This window comes from Stylophora pistillata, chromosome 4 (genome assembly GCF_964205215.1).
Source record: "Stylophora pistillata chromosome 4, jaStyPist1.2, whole genome shotgun sequence".
Taxonomy (NCBI): domain Eukaryota; kingdom Metazoa; phylum Cnidaria; class Anthozoa; order Scleractinia; family Pocilloporidae; genus Stylophora; species Stylophora pistillata.
The window spans coordinates 19,069,203-19,091,647 of record NC_142522.1 but is presented as its reverse complement, the minus strand read 5'-3'; the positions used below and the strand labels follow the sequence as shown (position 1 = coordinate 19,091,647).

At 37.6% G+C, this 22,445-nt stretch overlaps 2 protein-coding genes and 2 long non-coding RNA genes across 6 annotated transcripts; 2 read left to right on the top strand and 2 right to left on the bottom strand.

The window, feature by feature from the left end:
* The first annotated feature begins 162 nt into the window (after positions 1-162).
* On the top strand, positions 163-9,360 carry LOC111332746 (trace amine-associated receptor 9-like). Of its 2 annotated transcripts, none has more exons than XM_022938173.2 (2): positions 163-1,365; positions 6,850-9,360. In XM_022938173.2, exon 2 carries the CDS (start codon positions 6,922-6,924, stop codon positions 7,981-7,983), a length of 1,062 nt encoding a protein of 353 aa, XP_022793908.2. In that variant the 5' UTR covers positions 163-1,365; positions 6,850-6,921; the 3' UTR covers positions 7,984-9,360. The 2 variants fall into 2 exon arrangements, with proteins under 2 accessions (XP_022793908.2, XP_088614217.1); XM_088758091.1 differs by having other exon boundaries at positions 163-3,353.
* Positions 9,361-9,459: 99 nt separating this feature from the next.
* LOC111332748 (uncharacterized) lies at positions 9,460-13,547 on the bottom strand. Of its 2 annotated transcripts, XM_022938174.2 has the most exons (5): positions 13,341-13,547; positions 11,307-11,515; positions 10,938-11,144; positions 10,648-10,844; positions 9,460-10,461 (listed from the first exon to the last, which is right to left on the bottom strand). In XM_022938174.2, the coding sequence occupies exons 1-5, from the start codon at positions 13,417-13,419 to the stop codon at positions 10,347-10,349; spliced, it is 807 nt and encodes a 268-aa protein (XP_022793909.1). In that variant the 5' UTR covers positions 13,420-13,547; the 3' UTR covers positions 9,460-10,346. The 2 variants fall into 2 exon arrangements, with proteins under 2 accessions (XP_022793909.1, XP_088614224.1); XM_088758098.1 differs by having other exon boundaries at positions 9,460-10,844; positions 13,341-13,539.
* A 121-nt stretch (positions 13,548-13,668) lies between these two features.
* On the top strand, positions 13,669-21,351 carry LOC148732735 (uncharacterized). The gene is made up of 2 exons (XR_016000431.1): positions 13,669-17,482; positions 17,658-21,351. It is a non-coding gene; the product is annotated as an uncharacterized LOC148732735 (long non-coding RNA).
* LOC148732736 (uncharacterized) lies at positions 18,631-20,149 on the bottom strand. Its single transcript, XR_016000434.1, has 2 exons — positions 19,814-20,149; positions 18,631-18,833 (listed from the first exon to the last, which is right to left on the bottom strand). It is a non-coding gene; the product is annotated as an uncharacterized LOC148732736 (long non-coding RNA).
* Positions 21,352-22,445: the final 1,094 nt, after the last annotated feature.

Sequence of the window (22,445 nt, the reverse complement as noted above, 5' to 3'; positions counted from 1 at the left end):
TAAATACATGGATATGAAGAGGCCTTTTATTTGAGGAAGAATTTGAATAGTTCAAACACTTGCTATCCCTAAATTATGTACAAAGTGTTGCACGAATAAAAACAGCTTAGTTTGAAGTACAATAGTATGTAAGTAAGCCTCTCTTGCTTGGAGTTAGAGTCGATTGTAAGACAGATGATTTACTACTTTTCTCCATTTTCCTTGAATTTTGGCTCATGCTAGTTTTGTAATGTAGCTTTCATGTTCGAGGATATGTCGACCTTGTCACTCCCAAGATCTCGTTATTACTGAATTCTCATCACTGTCTACGTTACGATTCTTTTGATGTTCGGAGAATTTGGTATTTGATAAACCATAGTCCTCTACCAAAACTTTTTTTTCGTATTCTCATCACTTGTCTGCTTGATACGGTATTGATATTGTAAGGAGAAATTCTGGCTTGGTTACTCATGGGTGTTACAGGGTTAAAACTCCTCACGCGTACCTCATCTAGGCTCAGCTTGGCAACTTAGTCATTCCCTCAGAGAAGAATGTCTGGTGTCCGTAGCTTTTGTCTGGATCTGTTATTCAGCATTATCAGCCTTGATTTATTTTTAGAAGAGTACCTGATATAGAACTGGCGCTTAAGGGCGCGAGCGTGAAAGAAGTCATGTGAGCTTTCCAGTTGAGCAATACGTGAAAAAGTTCCACGACCCTTTTGAATCCATGACATAGCATAACTTGTCCAACGAAGTATTCAGAAGATTTGAATCCAATGATTGCTTCGGAAAGTAAGTGCTCTTTGTCGCGAATGTATCAGGTGGTGGTATTGCACCCACTGCGTCTTTTAGATTTAAATGAAATGCCGCAGGGCCTTCAATTTATTCTTGTACCGGTGATCTTTCTTCTTTCCAAAATGTGCGACGCAAGAGAATCCTCGGATTTAAGCTTTTAGCATTTTCTTAAAGCCCCAATTAAACCTCTTGTTTTTTCTTTAGCAAGTTCTTTCTTTTTGTATTTTATGCGTTTGTTATTTCTTCGTGATACCTTTCGACTTTTATTCGAGTGAAGATATTTTTGCTCCTTTTTTAATATTGCCGACATTAGCCGCCACTGTTTAGGTTGCGTCAGCCCTATTTGCCATTATCTTCATTACTGAATCTGTGCTGCTGGATATTTTACCATGGAAAACCAAGTTCCCCTTTCAGCTTGTTTGGCATTAATTGACTTGCTCTCAGCGAATGAAAAAGCAGAACTGTTTGAAAGTGTGTTATTTAAATAGTGTTTTAGCCCAAAGCTGTAATACAACTTTTACGGCGTTTGGCTGAAGTTACGAAAATTACCGTCCCAGTGACTCAAAAAGCTAATAATTGTACTGAAATCCGTGTAAGTATGTTCATTTTCTGTATTCTTGTTGTTCAAACCTTTTTGGCCGATCATTTGTTTTGTTTTGTTTTTTTCAAAATTAGTTTAGTTAGGGATCCCTATTATAGACAATACGATCAGTTGATTGTGACTGTATTTTCGCTTTTTCGATGGCTTTGAATCTTTCAATATTTGTCTTACCCCTTTTTTTCAGCATTGAAATCTTGATCAAAATTTGCGCCTAAGCTCGAGGTCAGACGAACTTCGCAAAATAGCGAATTTTTCCCACGTTTGTAACTCCCACCCTGCAATTCTCAATCACTTCATTACATAACATTGACTAAAAGGTTCGACTTATTACTCTAACATTGCCCTTATATAAAACATAACACAACTCGATTAAGAATATAATTTACAAACTTTTATCCATTAAATTTAACTCCATGAAGTCAATGACTATTTGCATTGATTTTACCAAATCACTTAATTCCATAAACCTTCGTCTTCATGTCGGACTCGCACAGTTTACGCGTAGCTGTCTGGCTCAATTCACTTTCTAAGCTGAGCTGAATCTAACTCGAATCCAACGCCGATACTGATAATTGGTGAAAAAGTTGACGTGTTGCACTAGATGGACGCTTAAATAATCATGAAATATGCAGTAGGAAAAAAAAATATACGGTGGTTGCTAGATGGCTTATGAAAGTTAGTCGATACAACTTGCTGGGTGATGGCATTCTCGGCAAATTTTCTTTATGAATCCACCTCAAACAACTCGTTGAGCATCAAAGGCTTCTCTCTCATCCATGTTGGACATAACGTCTCTGCAACATTAGAAGCCGAAATCTCATTTGCTTTTAATCGCGGACTGTATTTCATTTGAGTTAGTTAATATTAATCACAATGGTAGTAGAAGATTTTCTTGTTTTGAGAGACGTGCACTGAATCTTAAAAGAGCTTCTGTACCTTTGACAGAATGGTTGACACCACTTCAAAACGCTGATGACATGTGACGTTCCGAGTATTTGCGAGATAAGAGGCTTCTTTTTCATCACCGGAGTTAAAAACCTTTTTGCAAAGATAAGCTTCTAAAGATGTACGACAGAAAATAGTTCATGCATAGTGGTCAACTGGATTTCCCTTAAGCTGCATCGCTAAAGAGACTAGAGTGTTGTGGTTAGCACTCTGCAAATAGAAAGGTTGATTTCGCACGAAGAAAAAGCTAGAATTTCTTTTTTGTTCTCTAAAAATAGAGGGTAAACGATTTGTTCGCTTAAACACATTTTCTACATCTTACTTCAGTCAAATTACGTGTGTTGAACTTGTTCCTTTTCACAATATTTGCCGCAGAGGACATTTATACTTCAAATCAAACGTCAAATAAAGAACAAGATATATTGAAATTTACGTAATACAAAAATGACACAATAAACTTCGATTATGTGTCTTGTATTGAATTTACCTTGGAATTAACTTTGAGCTTTACAAATCCTTGGCGACATTTGACGCAAAAAGATAATTGATTGAAACGTCTTTCTCAGTAAAACCTCAAAAACTATGACAACATTACAAGGAACTTTTACTAAGTATAACAATCTATCAGTGCACTTTATCAGGCAAGAAGTCTCACGTTCCTATTTGTTCTTTTGCAAATGACTTCTAAGACAAGTGTTTTAATTATCCGATCCTTGTTATCTTTTTTATGGATTTTCACCCAGATGTGGTAGCTTAATGAGGGTGAACTCAATTGGGGTTCTTCAATAAAACTTAATTTCCTGCGTATGGACAATGGATATGATGATCAGCAATTTTTACTTTGAAAGTAAAATATGTTAATATGCGGCAAAAGAGGATTAAATATACTACAGTTGTAAAGTTGTCGTCACAGTACGCTCCCCTGCCAACGAATTTCGAGTTTGATGGTCGAAAATCTCATGGAAGGGACTTTGGTGCTGACTTGTACATTAATGAAAAGCCAATCTTAAACACGAGAAACACATGACAATCAGGTAACATAGTGTTTGTGATTGGCATAATTTGAGAATTTGTTTTATTTTCTGCGAAAGGTGTTTAAATCAACATCAGATAATTTAACAACCCCTAACTTGGCTTTAATCTTAATTTTTAAAGTCACTGACTTTTAAAAAGTGTTCCATTTCGCAATTCAGGGTCAAAAATTCAACGCCGTCCAGTTATTTCTAGATAAGATCTTTTAAATGCATAATACTAAAATATTTGACGATCTGGATGGTGCGTTTTTTATATTTTGCCTGCATTTTTCCTTCAGTCACTTCTTCTAAGCTTCAATTTTTTCTGTTGAGTAGATACACTTTCTTCTTCCAAATCATACTATCAATAACCTCGTGGAAGGTTAGTTTATACTTCTCTGAGTTCTGAGAGGCTTCCCGCTGTAGACTGGGGGATGCATAAGTATTCCGATTCCATGAGAATCGAGCGGAGAAACAATCGAACGGAAATCATTTACCGGATTGAGCGCTGGTTATTTCTGATAATTTGCAAGCTAGATCTGGATTCTTTATCCTTTGTATTGCTTCATTGTCTCCGAGTTGAGATGAAAGGGAAGGGTGAATGCACCACGAGAAAACAGACGGAAGGATTTAGCAATTGTTTTGGGCGCGAAATTTGTCTGCTTTGTTCGGGATTTTTGATAGGCGAGAAATTTTTGCCACCTAACTTTTGTGAAAGAATTAATTGCCAGACAATTCTTGCAGAAGGAGAAACTAAAATCGCATTTGCAATACGAGTGTCCAAAACAACGAAGATGCCATCTTCTACGCTTCTCCTTGCAAGTATGAAATGTTACTGTGAGTCGGTCTGGTAGGGAAAGTTGTCGCGAACAACGGCTATTTCCTTCTTTACTTCTGAATCAAAGTTTGTAGGAATAAAGTGTTACTTAAAGAGAAGAAAGTGATGAATCACTCAAAATGTTTCAAAGCCCATGCTATTTTGAAACAGACTTTCCAAAAAAAAGAAATGTTTAAGGTTTCCAAACGATCAATCGCAGCGCATAAGATATAATTTTACATAACTCATATAATTACAGTTGAAATCTTTTTGCCTGACGCCCATCGTTTTCTAGGTGCTACCCCTTTTTGAGGAGATTAATAAAGTTATTATTATTATTATTATTATTATTACCCCCTATAGTTTGGAGGCTCTTTTTGGCACAATTTGCGACACAAAACAAAATTCCATAAATGCGGAACTTTATCAATTAAAAAAATTATCATAAATTTTTGAGGAGCAACTTGTCGCGAGCCGCAGAGCTTAGTCAATGAGACGTCTTCAGCCTTTTTGTTTTTGCATATTTTCTCTGATTGACATCACAGCTGTGTTTTTCGCGTTTAATTTCTTTCCTTGACCTTCGTAGATTTTGTTTTCTGATTATTCAATTCGGCAATGGGATTATGTTTTGGCGATTTCTTTTTAATTTCGTTGACAAACGTCTGGCGCCGGACTAAAAATTAAGTGGAGAAAAAGTTAAGATTCACGCTTTGGTAATTAATGCTTTCTTTTGAATAACATACCATCTTTGAAGTTCAGAGTGCGTGTTTTACTGTGCTGTAGATCAGAGAAGATTGTGTTTCAGATTCAAAGTTAGCAGTTCAAGAAATTTTATTAGTTATCGGCTACTGCTTAACTTTCATTTGATTTAGAGCACAGATTTGAAATAAGACTGGATTGTGAATTTCCGAGATAAATCACTGAATATTGCCGATGATAGCGAAAGGTTGAGCTGTTGAGAAAAACTTAGAACGTAGGGGGTAAAAGCACGCAACATGACCTCATAGAAAATAAGCACAGAAAAAAATCGAAACTCAAACATTGAGTGCGCAAATGAATTATTGCATCTGGCAGCGAAAGAAAAAAAAAACTAGCCCTTCGTAGCACGGCTAAATTTCATTTCAAATTGTTCTAGGACAGCCACACTGTGAATAATACATAGATCAGATGGCAACGCAATTTAAACCTGTTACCTTAGTGTCAAAGGCTGTTTTGATTAGAAAATCACGCTTACTGCCAATTTCTGTCTGTTTCTACCTTATATTATATTTTAATCTGGATGAAGTCGCTTAAGCTCACTCAAAGTAGAGAGGGCTGTCCAGATCTTGTTTCCAATCGTTTAATGTTTTTGATCCTGAAACACAAGAAGTACAATCTATTAAAAACTAAAAATCTCAGACACAACATTCTCTTTCGCTATTTCCTGATTTCTTTCCTCTCTGCTAGTTCATACGAACATTTCTCAAATCTTCTGAAAATACTACTCCTTCCACGCCTTCATAATCTTTGCTATAACCGACACAAATGAAAACCCATTTTGATTTAAGGCTGATAGTTTCGAAAGAAACTGTTTGGGGCTGCGTCGGTGGGAGTAACGAAATAATTTGGATATATCAACAAAGTTAAAATGGTAAATGAGCCACCGTAATGATTACAAAAGCTGACGTTTCGAGCGTTAGCCCTTCGTCGGAGCTGACGACGAAGGGCTAACGAAGGGCTAACGCTCGAAACGTCAGCTTTTGTAATCATTACGGTGGCTAATTTACCATTTCAACTTTGTTGATATATCCAAAACATTTTGATTCAACCGTGGTGACTGACTAGAAATTCAAGATGAAAAAATGGCCACTTAAATTTTGTGTTTGTGTTTGGGACCACTTCAAACCGGGTAAAAGAGTACTTTTAAAGAAAATAAAATTTAAGTAGTATTAGGCATTGCCTTTTTGATCACGTTTTATTGTTGTAAGTAGCACATTGCGTGTATTGTAAGGAATATAGATTTGATTTGTCAGCATTTATCTCAACCGTCTGATGATTAGTTGTAATAAGTCGTTATCTTTTTCCTAAGTAAGTAAGCTTTTATAAGTCGACAACAAAATCAGCTTTAGAATTGTGAGCACTTGCTCACGGTTTAATTGTAAATTCTTTACTGCACTTCTTTTTAAGTTTCAAAAAGGAAAATAAAATGTATGGACTAAACAACTTTGAAGGGGCCGAAATGCAGATAAAATTGCAGTTAGCATGTTTTTTTTTCTTGTCGGTTGGCCGAAAAAAAGCTCCCGGGTTGTATACAGTCATTTTTGACGAGTAGTATAAGGTTTCAAGTCTCGTATGGTAAGTTGCTTCTTCCGAGCAATAAAAGCAATTGAGGCAATTACATATTGTCTACATACACATATCTTTGTTATTATGAGAGCTTGAAATACAAAGGAGTTTCCGATTTATTGCATTCATGCATACTTTCATTATTTACACAACCGCCAAATAAGTTAAATCTTACCCAGGGGAGGTACTACTCGGAATTTTTGGTTGACCTGTACCTGATTCTTAACATTTTAGGCTTACTCTCTCATACTCATGTCACCCTTAGTATAACTTACCACGATATTGGGTCAGTAACCCCTCCTTTTCTCGGCGGAAACACTAAAACACGTGGCACTCTATTATGTCTAACTGGCATAATATGTTTCACTCTCTCAGCATTTGGATACAAAGGTTTTCAAGGCCAAGAAACCGAATAAAAAGGGAAGAGAGAAGGCAAAAAAGATTTGAATGGCGCCGCAGAATTCTGATCAAGTTATTTTGACAAATGCCTCTTTCGAAGACAACGAAATTATTACAGGACAGCGTAAGAGGATAGTGATTTTTTCATTTTTAGTCTTAATGTCAATTTTTATTATTATTATCAACTGCTTCGTCGTGTTCTTGGTTTGGAGGAAAAGGACTCTTCGCACACCGGCGAACATGTTTTTGACAAGCCTTGCCTGCTCCGATTTCTTGTCAGGAGCTTGTGCGATCCCGCTGATCATAACCTGTGAGGTTTTGGAAACACGTCATTCGTGGAGTGGACCATTTTGCCTGAGCATGGATCTCATCAACAGAATGTTGTCCATATCCTCTATTTTTCACTTACTGGTCATCGCCGTCGAGAGGTACGTGGTAATCGTACGCCATGTGAAACCAGACGACTTTGTTAGTTGCAAGAAATACTCTGTGATCGTGTCTGCATTGTGGCTTATCCCTCTGTCTGCGTCTTTCATACAACTAACGTGGATTCCCCTCAAAGATGGCGTCCCACAGTTGCAAGGTATCTCTCAATCGGAGATCATTTACGACATCGTTTGCATCTTCGGATTTGTCTTTTTTCCCTTGATGATCATTGTTATCGCTTACAGCAAAGTATTTTCTGTTTTGCGAAGGCACGCAAAAGAAATAGACAAACAGACATTAGTTTTTATGGCATCCTCTAGGAATCAAAGACATAAACTGAAGGAAAAGCGAGCCACATTAATCTACGCTTCAATGATCGTTTTTTACGTTATCGGATGGTTTCCTTACTTTCTTCTATCTTTGTCCTACGACTTGGGTGTCGGCGAGGAAGTGCTCAACATCCCTTACTGGACCGACACTCTTTTTATGTTCTGCAGATTTCTAAGCCCGCTTGTCAATCCTTTATTATACACATTTTTCAAACAGGATTTCAAAGCGGTGATTTTTGCTATGAGACGGGGATCTACAGCGAATGCGGACCAACTGTTAGAGACCTCATCCCCGTCGAACACAATTCCTCTGCGACATCTGAGAGATCCAGCGACATCAGGCGAACCTCTATAAATGAAGTGGTGGGTGAATATTTCCTCAAAGGCATGTCGAGGCTTTTTACTCATTTTGAAGGTGCAGTAAGCAGAAAGCATGATAGAAACGAAACGATTTGTTGCAAAGAATCTTAGGCTGTACTTCTGGCAACTTCAATTGTGGATACCAAGTACAAAGTTGAATCAGTTACATATAATATACGTCTTAGACTTGTCTAAGTCCTGAATTTGTTTCTCCTTCATCACTGTAATTTTAACCTCTATTAAGAGGTCACCTCTTTTTTAGTAGTCGTGGTCATCCTTAACTAAGTCCCAACCGCCTGTTTTTATTATCCTCCACCTGTATTGAACGATCACTGAAAGCGGAACCGCTTAAGCAGGTAAATTTATACCCTTTCAAGCCCTTAAAATTTTATTCGCCATACATATTATTCGCTTCATAAAAATCGACCGACTCCCTCGAGTCCTTCGCGCCTTTGATGAAAGACAGAAACTAGTCTTTCAAAACTTAGCTGATGGAAGAGTGACCACAGTAAACACCTAAGGGAAATATTTGAACCCACTTTTTTCCCTTCATTCCCGGACCCTCTAAATCGTATGCTTTTCTTTAACGTTTACTTTTTGTTTCATTTACCCTGCGAGCAGAGCCTTTTTCTTCTTTTCAAAAGGCTCTGCTAGCAGGGTATGTTTCATTAAGACATCTTCCACTTTTTTCGAAATACGATAACTATTTATCTTACATTGTAGTTCCACATCAGCCCTTCCGCAGCTGCTTTAAATTAACTAGTACTTACTTCATGCACTTAACTAAAAAAACAATTAAAGAGGAAAGTGTATTTTGCTGTGTTAGCTGGTGCTTTGTGTGGCTCCTAGCTGACATAAACTCTCACTGACATCTTCTTTAGAATCCCTTGAAGGGGTCGATTGACCGGCACAGATCACGGAAATTACCAACAATCTGTCATTGCCCTGTCTTCAATTACCTTAAAAATCGGTCTCTGATAAAAAAGCTTTCTCTTGTTGAGATTCTGATCAAATAATAAGATATTTCATCAGGTTTCAAGGCCATGTCTAAACGTTTTTTCTATCACAAAGTTTACATTAATTAACAAGCAAGCGATACGTCATTTTGAAATGCCATATCACCGGCTGGATGTTTAGTCAAAATCTTAATTTTCTTGATCAGCGCCATGTGATGGCTTTAAAACTGTTAGGAATCGATTGGACGTATCTTATACTGATATTGGATTGATCAAAAAGGGCAAAAGCAAGCTAACCCGACATTGTCTTTTAGGAATTCGCAGCCATCGTTTGGTTACATCACCTAACGCGTTCTGCCAGATTGCGTTGCGCGACGTGACCAAATGTTACCGTAACGTATTGCGTGACAAGACAAACCAAGATGACCGATTGTAAGTCATCGTTCCGAACAAGACGATATTTGCAAGGACCCTTATAAAAGTACAATGATTTTTTACCATATCGGATATCTACAGCCATTTTAACATTTTATTATAAACACTTTTTTAATGTTTTCATCTAAAATAAACATGTTGCATACACTTACAAAACAGGGAAATTTTTAAATTAAGAAAATGCGCGACTTATAAATAGCTTTTCTTTCTTATCCTATAGCCAACCCTTAAAATCTCATATTGTCAAGTGCGTTCCCACTATTCGAATTAAATAATGATAGCAATTGGAAAATTCGGTCGCAAATGCTCCAATAGAGCCATAATTAATTATTCAAAAGAATACGTTCGAATTCTCTTCTTCGCCGAGACTTATGTCAGCGAATCCGTCTTTCTAAAAAACCCTTCACATCATTCGATCACGAAGATGCTAAAGTTATGAAATAAACAAACGAGTCCTTTTTAATTATATTTTGAGTCACTAAAAATAAAAAACCAACTAGAAAATTTCTAATACTTGGTTTCTGAAACCGTTTCTAGTTTACAGCGATCGATTAAGACCATCTTAAACATCTCTGAGAACCTTCTGAGCCTTTTTTTAGGATCAAAAGTTTTTTAAATTCTATCCAGAGGTTAGTGAAATTCCTTAATATTCGTTATTGAACATTTTGAAAATGTTCAGCCAAGGCCGTCATGGGCTTATTTTAGAATAATTATACTACAGACTTTTCCTGCTATTTGATTTATATTTTAAACAGTTCTATTGGTAGACTAATGCTGCAAGCTATAGCCTGTTCCAGTTAGTAAAATGATGCACGATAAAAAACTGAGATGGCGATGGAGTGGAAAACCCAGGAAGGTTTGGAACGGGTCGCGACTCAACCCAAATCTCTCTAGATTTATCGCGTCGTTTATTATTTCGCTCCGTTTTACCAACTGGACGCCTTGAAAGACTTAGCAAGCTATTTTCTTAACAACCAGCCGAACTCATCATACTACAACTACAACCTTTAAATACTGTTCCAGTGTTCTCTAGCTTCGGTAAGCAAGCAGTTTTGCTCCTTTCATTTTTGGATCGATGTTTTCTGTGGGAAACAACATTTATGCAGAGATGATTACTTCGAATGGTGTTGAATACGATGACACTGTAATTGAAGTCAAATTTTGTCATAAATAGCTTGGCTTGAGTTGTACTCCGCCCTCAAGAGGGGTGGAACCCAATTAGCCTTGTAACGCGTGCTTAGACAAGCTAGTCATTGAATTAACACGACCTCTTCCTCTCTGGTCTGCGGCTCCGTAGAAGAAATGATGGGCTCACAAACGACCGACTGCGGGCTCCGTCAATGAACTGGACTGTGACTACCAGGCGGAACTGGTTACGTCTCTCCGCATCCACAGTGGAAAGCTTGTAAACTGGTGTGCCTTTTTTCGACAAGTAAACGGAATCGAGATCAACGGACAGGTATTGCTAAGAAGAATAAAAAGATAAATAAATCATTTAGAGGGAATAAAGCAAGGAGCATTTTTATCTTTATTGTTTATGCGTCAATTTTTTTTTTACCTTGTTGACTACTTGTCCGCCCATTTTAACCTTCAACGGTACCTTGCCTGTAACATCACCACAGAGAGTTGTGGCCATTGGTGTTCGTTCCACATGAACATCAATGTGTGCAATTTGTGCATCGGCCGTCACCATTATGCGAACTTTTCCGTCGGTCAGTCGTTGCCTTGATTGACGGTTCACACGACTTTGGACTTTCTCATACTCCTAAAATGAGAAATAACGAGAGTAACAATCAGTAATTACTGACTAATAATGCATAAGAAAGGGGGAAAAAGGAAAATTTTGTGGCTTACGTACTGGTCAGCTTAGGCATAACCGTGCCAGTAGCCCTTGCTGAACATATCTATCAACATTTTCTCTACTGACCTTTTTGAGACCCAGGAAATGAACTTTGACTTCTTCTGGCTCCCTGAATATGAACGGTGGCTTACAGTTTCTGTCTGGAACAACGGCGTCATCTTCATCTTCCTTGATGCATTGAGGCCTTTCCAACGTGTCTTCCTGATTCTTTTCTACCTTTGTTTTTCTATGTGGGAAATATAGAAAGTCTGTTGATTCGTCACACAATCCCCATTCTGCAGATAGAGTGAAGAAAAAGAATGGTCGTTTAGTACACATGAATGTAGCAGGGATTGATTATGTGGGGCAACTTTCACTGGGAGTGAGCCGGTTGCGATCATTATTCTAGCCCTGAGGTGGGGTTGGGTCCAGTTAGTTTTCACTTATATTAGAGAATTGGAGGTGTTCTTATGCCCACGCCCAGGGGCTGAAGGAAGAACATTTTCCTATATCTCTGTGGTTCGCTTTAGGCTTCTTTCAGCATATGGGCGTGGCCTCGAGAATCAATTACGCCTTCAGCGCTTGGGAACCTTATCTTTGAAAAACAACGAAGAAAATTGGTGGTAATTTTAGGCTATCCATTTTTTTCTTAAAAATTTTCGTTACCTTTTAAGATTTTTATTTTTGTACGGTCATTCAACGAATACCTCGTGCTGCGACAGATAGTATAAACGGGCGTTTAAGCGTTAATAATAACAATAGCAATAATAATAATAATTTAATATTTATATTGCGCAAATTAACATGTGGATATGATCAAATGCGCATCACAGCACTTTTCAGGGGACTTTGGCCGGACTGCATCAGCAGTTTACAAACAATGGAAGGAAACTTATTTGAAGATGCCTCCTCCCCCCAATTCCCAGTAAACAGGCCAGACCACATCACAGTAATCTCGTGAGTGGGTTCTTTAACGTACCCTGCCTAACCAAATGAACTAATTAATTAGTAGATGCAGGAGACGGGACCTACGGTTTATTCGTCCTTATCCGAGAAGACTAGAATGTCTATCCATTTCTTGATTTTATAGAAATGTAGTGCATTCTCCTCAGTTATTTTAAGACCTTGAGTGTTGGTCCGGCCGGGGCTCGAACCATCGACCTCGACCTCCCGCAAAACCTCCCGCACAACAGTCCAGCGCTCTAACCACGTTGAGGCTCCTTCGGTCCTACAGTTATAAAGGGAAAATCCCGATCGTGGTGTTTGATGGGGACTCAGTTTCGTTTAGGTAGTCGAATCCTAGTTCGTTACTCGTGGAAACTATACTAAGGTACACTAAAGATCGAAAACCAAACCATAGACCAGGAAGTAAGGGCTTGTACTTCCTCATTACAGAATACTATGCACTATCATAATGTTCTAGTTTTGTTCAAATTAAATTGCTTTTGATTTTCGAATCATTTGCAAGCTGAAAAGTTTATTTTTTTTGACATCCCAGACAATTTGCTGGCCTCTAATTTTTACTCAGGACTTTAAGGCAAATTGTGTACATGCCTTTACAACCGACTGACACGTGACCTCAAGTAGTGTGGCCAATCACAACTTGCCGACTAGGTTGACATTTTTCATGGGCATCAACTCTTCTATAATCACCTTGGGCCTTCTTTTTATGTAACCAGTAAATGACACTTTCACCAGAAAGACGGAAAAAAAATTAATCTGAAAGTTTCTCCGGAACGTGCTGCTTGGATTTTTTTTTTTTTTCTACGCTAAAAAGTGGTTGTTTTAATCAGTGTGTAAAATGAAAGGAATTTTTTTTTAATTGCCTCCCCCAGCTACAGCTGAGATAAACAAGACTGTTGCCAGGCAACCTCATCTCGAGTTTACTTCTAATACCCGGCGTCCTGCAGGCGCGTCATACCATCGTCTTATATCATCATTCTGTTTTACCTCTTTTTCGTTCCAGTATACTTTCTCATGTATGATCGTGAATTACTATTCCGTGCTTGTAAATCAAGTAAAACGGTATCTTACAGCTTTACGTAATGTCTGTTGACAGTATACCCTGGGAAGCCCCCTCTATTAAAAAGACGGAAATAATAGAATTTTACATTTACACACCTTCTAGGCAGTCGCCGTCCGCTAAAAGATAGTTTAGCCAGTTATCTTGACTGCACTGAAAATATTCTTCCATATCCATTACGAATGTTTTGATAAACAGTTGGTCCTGATCTGTTCCGTGAATTAAAACCGGTCTGATGTCTTTATGCCTTGACTGCAAAACGCGTACTGAACCAACGTGCCTCTGAGATTAAACCATATAGACTTGAAATTTACTTCCGCTGGCTATGCTAATGCCGCGAAGCACGTGCAGACACGCGGAAGCGTCAAATTGTCCAATTACAGTTCAACGAATATTTCTGCTTTAAACGAGCTGTTTACAGGAGCACGTAGTCAACTTGAGGTGTTTTTCTCGAACAGTTGTGCCCTGTTAATTTTATCTTTGTTATTCAATGACTCCAGAGGTGCTGCTAAGGAAGTGAATGTTTGGTCTCTGGTGGGAGAACATTTGTGCTCGTTATTTAGAAGCAAAATCAGGCAGAAAGCTTTCACGCTTTCACAATGTTTTCGAAGTACTTTCCATAAAACCGAAGTTTTTCAGTTTGCTAATTTTGATGAGTTTTGAATGTTTTTGATAGGAAAATATTCCAAATTACGGAAAACGTGACTTTGTATTCACCCCAGTCAACCAATATCAGTCATAACAACTGAATTTCGACCGCATGCTTCGAGCGGTTGGTCTCCTCTGTGGAGTTTTTTTTTGTCAAGTTGTACCCGGTACTCTTGAGATGTAAATAATTTTCTGTCGAAGGAAAACGAAATATTTTTTGATGTGTTGATTTTTGACACATGTTCATCGAGTATGAGCACGAGGTCTGATGATTTTGAACATTTGTTTCGGCTTTAAAAGGTTACAAAAGCCATGATGTTGTATTTATGAACTGGCAAGAAACATCTGACCGGAAGCCGTCGCAGCTTTTGTCCGGTGTGACTATGCAAATCAGTTGTTGTTATGATAACAAGTATACATTGTTCTTACGAGACGAACATAAATTTCTTTCAGATGTTTTTCAAAATCGCAAGAAAAAACATTCAACTTCTCAAATGCATCGACAAATGTGACGCTTAAAATCTATCATGTTAGAAATATTCTCGAGTCGAAATCTGTTTCGTTGTGATCGTGTAATTTTGTATTGTGAGGTCGAAAGTACACCGTTTCGCACTACTGCTAAGCTGATTTATAAGAGATGAGGAATATTCATTCGAAAAGATCACGTCTTAATCATCTTTAAAAGGTTCCTCTGACTTTGAAATAAAAAAATTTTAGCAAGTCATAGGTTTTCGATGTCATGATATATCAGAGTTTTAATAATAGTGTACCTGATAAATAGGAAACACGAAGTACTCTCGATGTACGTGACTGTTTTTGAAATTATGAGTGCTTACAAGCGCTCACCACCGCAGCGGGCGCCAATACCACTTTGGTTTTTCAAGAACGAGAGGTAAGATACGTAGAAAAAAATAATTGCAGATATCATTCTTTCATGTCATCAATGTTGAGTATCTAAAACAGGCTCGCCACAATTCGATATATTTTTAGGCTTGACATCGCAATGTTGTTTTCGCGAGAGCTTGTCACAAGTGAACGGGTTTACTAAAAGTACATGTTCTGTTCTGACTTGACAATGTTTGGAAATAAAAATCGGCTGTTCTTTTAGTTTTTTTGCAAGCATTTGATTTTGCTGACTCTCTGGGTAAAGAAAAATTGTTATAATTCTTACATATTTTGTGACGATATGCAAAACCGCGCGCGTCACGCAAACCAAAAAAAAATAATTATAATTTGTCATACGATTCGCCTTAATATGTCGAAGCATTCGCGATTTGTCTTTAAAAACAATTTATATAAGATCACGTTTATTAACATCACGATCAATTTTTCTTTTTTTTTATATATGTATTTGAATAAATTTTCTCTCCCGAAGGAACAAAGCCCTGAACATTTTTGATATTCAACCTGAGTTGGCAATTTCAAATTTATAGAAACTACCTCGATCAACAAACAAAAGATGTTTAGGCAATATTCCCGTTGTTTTACAGTGCGCTAGGAAAAGAATTGCTGAGATTTTTCCTTAAAGCTTTCTGCTTTCGGTTTCTGTTTCCCGGATTTCTTAGAAAAACCGGCAGAATTTTTTCCGGAAGTACAATCCATAGATGGCTGTAATAGTCCTACGTGACGAGTTGGTCAGGCATTTAACCAGGAGCAAATATAATGAGTCACGGTTGGTTGTTGGTAAATATTGCAAATTAGCGCATGGCTAAGGCTTGCCAAAAATAGAACGAATATAGCTCAACTATAAAAGTATTTCTCCTTCCTATGGATCAAAATCTACCTTTTTATTTTCAAGTTAACCACCAGGATTTCAACAAGCAATCATGTAACTTGAAAAGTTTGTAGTTGTCTACGTGAGTACGTGCCGGTTTGACCGGGAAGCTAAGTGCTTTGTTTTTGTGTTTCGTTTTCAGTCAGGTACAAGATATGTCTGGGATTTTGATAAATTCGTCCTGTTTACCATAAACAAAGATCACGTTTCACTAACATTTCCACTGTACGATATTTCAAACAGAACAAGGCTCACGTATACTAGAGTATGACTTTTACCATATAGTAAACTGTAATTTATGTACATTCGAAATTTTTTTTCACCCGACTTTTTTCTAAAATCGAAAACATGTTTTTTTTAACACCAGATCTGCATGAATAAGTGTCCTATGGTAAAATTTAATTCCTCGTAGCAATACCGGATTGTTCAGCTAAAATGCATTTCGTGATTCGAAACCATTGAAATCTCCTCACCTCCAGTTGGCTTGTAATGCTCAAGCTTGACGCATCGTTTTCTCTTAGCGGTATTTTCGTAAGCAAAATTATATGAAGGTACACTGATCTTGTATGTCAGGTAACATTGCTTAGTCTCCTTCGCTGCCTTGCTTTAATAAGTCACGCAAAGCTCCGTTGCGTGACATTCAAAGCGCAGTCGAAGAGGAGGCTACATACTGTATTTCCATCAAAGCTAAGAATTGGAAAAGTGTTTAACCATTTGATATTTATTCACTTTGTCGATTGAAAGCATGCTAGAGTTTTGGCTTGTTTGGTGACCAGGAGCAAGTCACCATATCCTGCCTCAGGAGAGTGTGTAGCAGCAATGTTTACATGTCGGGTTTTTTTCCTGAGACGTGATAAAGCCGTTGAAAATGTTCCGTCAGATTCTGACTGAACCACATAGTGTTAAATAAAAATATACCGAATTAAACAGCTTCAGTTTATCAATTCCGAAGGAAAAAGATACGCAAACTAGAAAATTTACTTGTAGGTTTGTTACAGGTACCTCATGTTACAGTGTGAACGACTTGCTGAACCATTCTTAATCTGGAGACTAGAAGATATCAAGAACAAATAAAAACACTAGAAAGGCAAAACTACGCTAAGAGAGAAAAAGGAAGGAGGATGTTAAAAACGGATTGCATTGGTTAAATTATCTTCAAGATACACAAAGTGTGACCTAACAGCTCAAAAAGCGTGAACAAAAGGAGAAAGGCCGATTCCAGTTATTATATTTTCTGAACGCATTCCTGCACTTTGGTAGACGGGGGCGAAAACAGCAGGAGCACTTTTTAGCCAGTTTCCGCTCCGCCATTGTAAACTCACGATTTGTAGTCCCCGAAACTAAAATTTGTATAAACAGATTTGTCAGTTGTAGAGGCGGAATTTTCTGAGTACAAACAATTCCTCAATTTCGTCTTTCTAAAACAAGAACATGAATGCCCAAACAAAGATATTGGCATACTAACTCTACCCTGTATGGACTTTTTCTATAATTTATAGGGAGAAAAATGATTTCGAATTGAATTACGGTAAGTTTCAAGTCATGGCCGAATACCTACGGGCAAGGCACAGCAGCTTCAGCAACGCTAATATAAGGTGTGGGTGGTGGAGTATTCTTAATTTATTGGGCAGAACTTTTATTCCATGTAAGGCCGCCCGCTTTCTTAGACGATAAACGAGTCGTGCCAAATGAAACATTTTCATTAAGAAGTATACAAGGCATGTTCGCTTTCCTTGTGATTTCATAATACCAGGAAGTAAGGAATGTCTGCAGTATCTGGACCCCCGGAAGAAATCAGGTCCTCACCTGTGAAGGAATGTATGTCTTCCTGTTGTTTTTTTCAATACCATTATAATTAAGAAATATTTGCTATTTTGCACACGTTTTGTTTGTTGAAACTTATTTTGAATGTACAGATGTTTTGACTGTATTGCTGAAGGAGTCTATTTTTGATGATACATTAACTATACGTCATCATCCTCTCGCTCTCCAGAAGGCCAAGAAAAAACCGCTACATCATGGATCAAGAAGCTCAAAACGTTTGATTGAACACTGTGCTAAAGCTATTCCAAAGTGTTATAATGTTTATATGCATGAATGATGATCGCTCTGACACACTTTCAGGTCTAGTATATTCTTTTTCTAATTTCTATTTGTCTTCTCATTTGTATATGCACTCATGACAACTTCTCTCAACGCAATGCAAAGTACGCCTCTGTTTTTATAATCAAGGGCTTATTGCAGAGGTAAGGCTCACAGGCTCTGTCGGATTCTCGCGCTCTCTTGCGAGGCAATGACATTCTCGTTGCCAGCCTACTGAACCGCGATAATGCGCTCGGCATTTTGTGGTGATCAGTTGGAGATATAGCAATTAGTTAGATGTAGAGCCAAAGATTTTATCGTAGACTGAAAGATGAGGGTTCCTTTTGAATCTAGGATTTTTGGATTCTTCTGGTGCGGCGATTCAAAGCCCTGCCGTCTGAGGTTTGTCACTGACGTTCTCTTTTGGTTCAGTTGACCTGGAAGTCAAAACTTTCAACGCCAAAACTATGTAATGCATTTTCGTTTGAAAACAGCTACATACATTATATTTTGATGCGGTTTTGCCAACCGCCCACTCTCAAACGTCTGAAAACGCTTTTAATAATAGACCGTTCCATAGATACGTTAAAACTGAGTGAAGACGAATCGTGTTGAAAGGTTAGAACGGAAGGTTTTGAAATCAGTCCGGTGTTTCTTAACCGTTTATATTCGATGCGTTTTTCTGCGGATGATAGCATAGAAATACCAAAAAACCGTGATTCTAAATATAGCACGAGGGGGCGTTTTGGTGTGGAAAGCCAAAATTAACATGAAAACATGTTATCTTTTCTTAAGGGAAAAACGGATATTTTGCCGGAAAACCTGTTGAGTGGTGAGCGACTGTATGTCTTTAAAAAGCAGAATAAAACAAAACAAAAAACAGATTTGCGTGGGTCTCTTATATTAGCATATTAATAGGCGACATTTTGCAATGGACCATGGAAATTTCACAAAATGAAAATAATAATATGGTTGTGGAGTTCCAAAGTAATGACATGTCAGGAATCCCATAACGAACAAGACTATGACACAGTCCCATCGTGTAGCAGTTTTAATACATCAGGTTCGGTGGTGGCTCAGCCATTCACTGTGGATGAAAGAAGGATAACATACAGTGGGCTCCGCATCCGTAAGCTCCGTAGACCTCACGCTGATCAGTTACAGACAGTTTACCCACCTTAGTTTTTCTTGAGTATGATTTTATATGCATGTACGGAAAAGCATGCATATTCACGCTTTTCAGCAGAGAGAGATCATTCTCATTTTAGCGGGATATAACAATTATTCTACCGCTCCTAAAACTAGCTCTTTAGACGGTCACGGGCAACTAATTGCCCACTAACTGCGCCTACAAGATTCCTGTGACGAGGTCGAACTTGTAACGCGAAATATCTACTAGCCCTAAAATGCAATTTTGTCTTCGTCCATCTCCAAGTCTCTCAAAAGCCATCCTTTCAAACATGGCTGTTTTAAAAAGTACACAAACTTAACAAGTTATAAGTACTTTATCACGGTTGAGTAAATTCCACCACGACCGTGTCATTTCTGTTATTTATTTGGGCCGGGTCACAAACTCGCCCACGTATGTGGTGAACGGAAGACTCTAGAAAAAATCTGGTGATTTATTTTATCCTGCGTACACTTGTTTTCTTGGTCGAATATTTGAAATGTTCGACCAAGAAAACAAGGAAAAATTTGCTGCAAGGTACAACAAAAAATATTGAATTTATCCAAATACAGTAAGTGATATGTGGCAGCTCTCAGTTGCGTTATTATGAAACAGTGGTATGAAGGAAACGCTACCGGTCGTCTTCCTTGAGACCGAGATCACGTCCGAATCCCGTGTATAGAATATCTTCCCGTTTGGCTGAGAATAACTGAATGCCATCATTACATTTTGTGTACGTTTTGCAAATAAGATATTTCTGGCCGTTGCTAAATGCCTCTCTTCAATTCCTGAAGCAGGCTATTTATGATAACTTGCAGTCTGTATTTTAGTATTACCGGTAGTTATAATAACAACATTCTCCAAACCTCCTTACCACTTCCATTTGAAATGAATGTTACCTTTTTATTTTCAGCAGGATCATTATAAAGGGATGGATGACATTGATTTGTGGAACGCTGGTCCTTATTGATTCATCAGCAGTTGTTTTGATAAGATATGTTGTGCTGAAGTAACTAGCATTTGCTGAAATCCTAACGATGCTACGTCACCTTAGCTACCTAAGGGTTAACTGTGTAGTGATCACGTGTAGAAGAGTCCCGCCATATTACAAAATTTCAAAGTAGGCTTGCAGGAAAAAGTCTTGAGTCGAATTAAAAAACATCGAGAAACACGGAATGTAGGGGGCCTTTTGTGCTACCTGGGAAGTTTGGGCCATGTACACTGTGGGACATTAACCTGAAAAGACGGAAACTGCATGTTCTTTCGTATAAATACTGCGTATGCGAACGGTAAGCGATGTACATTGATGAAGTCATGATGTAGGTTGTTACCGCTATTATGAAATGTTCTGATTTTCGGCGTAGGGATATTGTTTTGTTATTTTATAAATCATCTTATGAAAGTCTTCAGTTTTCTTTTTTCCGCCCGTTTCGTATACCATTCCTGAACATCTGATAAGACAGCCATCGTGTTAGCTGTACGTTCTGCTGGGAAACATTATTTCATAGACAGTAGCTTCTAATAGACGACTTCCCATCTCTGATAAGCTTATTTTTTCCTTCTGAACAAACTTCCTAAGTTAGAAACACACTGAGGGAAAACTGATAATGTTATCCAAATGGTTTCATTTCACAGCATTGTCACACATTGTATTAGGCTGGACAGTATTGCAGGTCAAAATGTACTAATTTGAAAGCCTTTACTTGTTTCCGTTCAGAAAAATATATGCTGAAGGGTTTTGGAATGCATACTGTACATAGCATTCCATAAGGCTGGGAAAAAGTTCATTTGATACAAGAAGGTTATAACTCAATACATGGAGGGTCTCCCAATGAGTTCTTAATGATTAGCCTTCTGCTTTCCTAGCCCATATCTCTCCAATGAAGTTCATTAACTCTTCCTCCATTACTATCCTTAGAGCATTTGCATTAAATCTAGAGCAATTTCTGAAATGCATTTTGTCATGACACTTCTATGACATGAAAGAAAAGGGTTTTCATGGTGAAAGGAAATGGGGAGGAAATCATGTGGTTAAGGTAAAAGTATTACAGCTCTGTGTTGTATTATTGCATGTAACTATTGCTTTTCAAAATTGCTAGCGTTCTATAGCTCATCCTTCTCTACAGTTTGATTCAAAATGAAAGTCCTACATCATATACCCCTCAGCCTTCTTAGGTATTGTCCGCAGTGAATTGTGGCTTTTAATACAGGCGTTAGCCATGATAACTAAAGAATAACTTCACTGATCTTTAACTATGCTTTTGAAAAGTTCATGTTTAGTTGTAAATGATAAGTTAATGTATGGTGTCTGAAGTTTTGATGGTATCTGTACCCCACTACCATTTATATGAAACTGTTTGGAGAAGTAGTTTACATGCAAAGTCATTTGTTTTAATACAATATTATTTTGAATATTAAATGCCAAGTACCTAATTGATGTGAAGTTCCAAGGCTTTTTAGTTATAGTTGTAAAACTTTGAAAATCCTTAAGAATCTTACTGTGAAGGTATAGCTAGTTTTAAAGTATTGTAGGAAGATATATGGCTGTCTTTTAGGATAAAACCCTTATTGGGGACTTACTAATAACAAAAACTGAATTAATTCCAGGGGTATTTAACTGAAAAAATGCCACCTTGTTTTCAAAATATTTGTGTATATTCAATTGCAAATCATAAATATCTATGATAACAAAATAAATAACAAGTTTGTCCTATAGTTTAGAAAGCAGTTTTCACTCGACTGTGGAAAACCAAACCCAATGAAACAACAGGGCCACAGTCGTAACAAAGGTTGTCATTGTAAGCCAATGGGGACTTGACATAAAAGTGGGTTAACTACAAAAACTTAGGAAAATACTGGTTACCATTGATTGCTGTTTAGCATCTGATTGTCTTAGGCAATCAAAAGAGGTATTGAGACTAATTACAGAGTGAAATAAAGCAAATACAATCCCATGTACTCTTGACACTCAATTGAAAATAGCTAAAAAATATTTAATGAAAGGAGCATGGGATTGGAAATGTCTGGGGTATCTTCCACATAAACTGAAGCATAGAACCAAGGAAATTTGGGTCTGCAAAATGGGTTTTGAGCTGATGGCCTTCTGTAACCCAACAAGGCATTTCTCTACTGTTGCACTTCCTGAGGTCAAGAGTCAACTTTATCCCAATCACAACATATACTTGCCTGGTAATTCCATCCATGTTATGTATTTTTGTGTGAGTAACATGGCTAGTTATATTTTGTGAACATTTTATAATCCAGCTGAAAATGAAGACTTGAAAATCATATATCAAACTTGTTTGGTTTGAAGTTCCATCTGCTCTACTGTCTCCTGAATTAATTTAGACCTGAAATCATTTTGAACTCAGGCATTTATTTTCAAGCATTTCTGGTGTTTGCATCCATTTTTGTCCTTTGGAAGTGCAAAGGTAAGAGCCTTTAACGCTTTACTCTCGAAAGGGATTTCAATCAGAAAGGAATTTTATGCATTAAAATAATGTAAGTAAGTTGCAATATCAAACCATATTC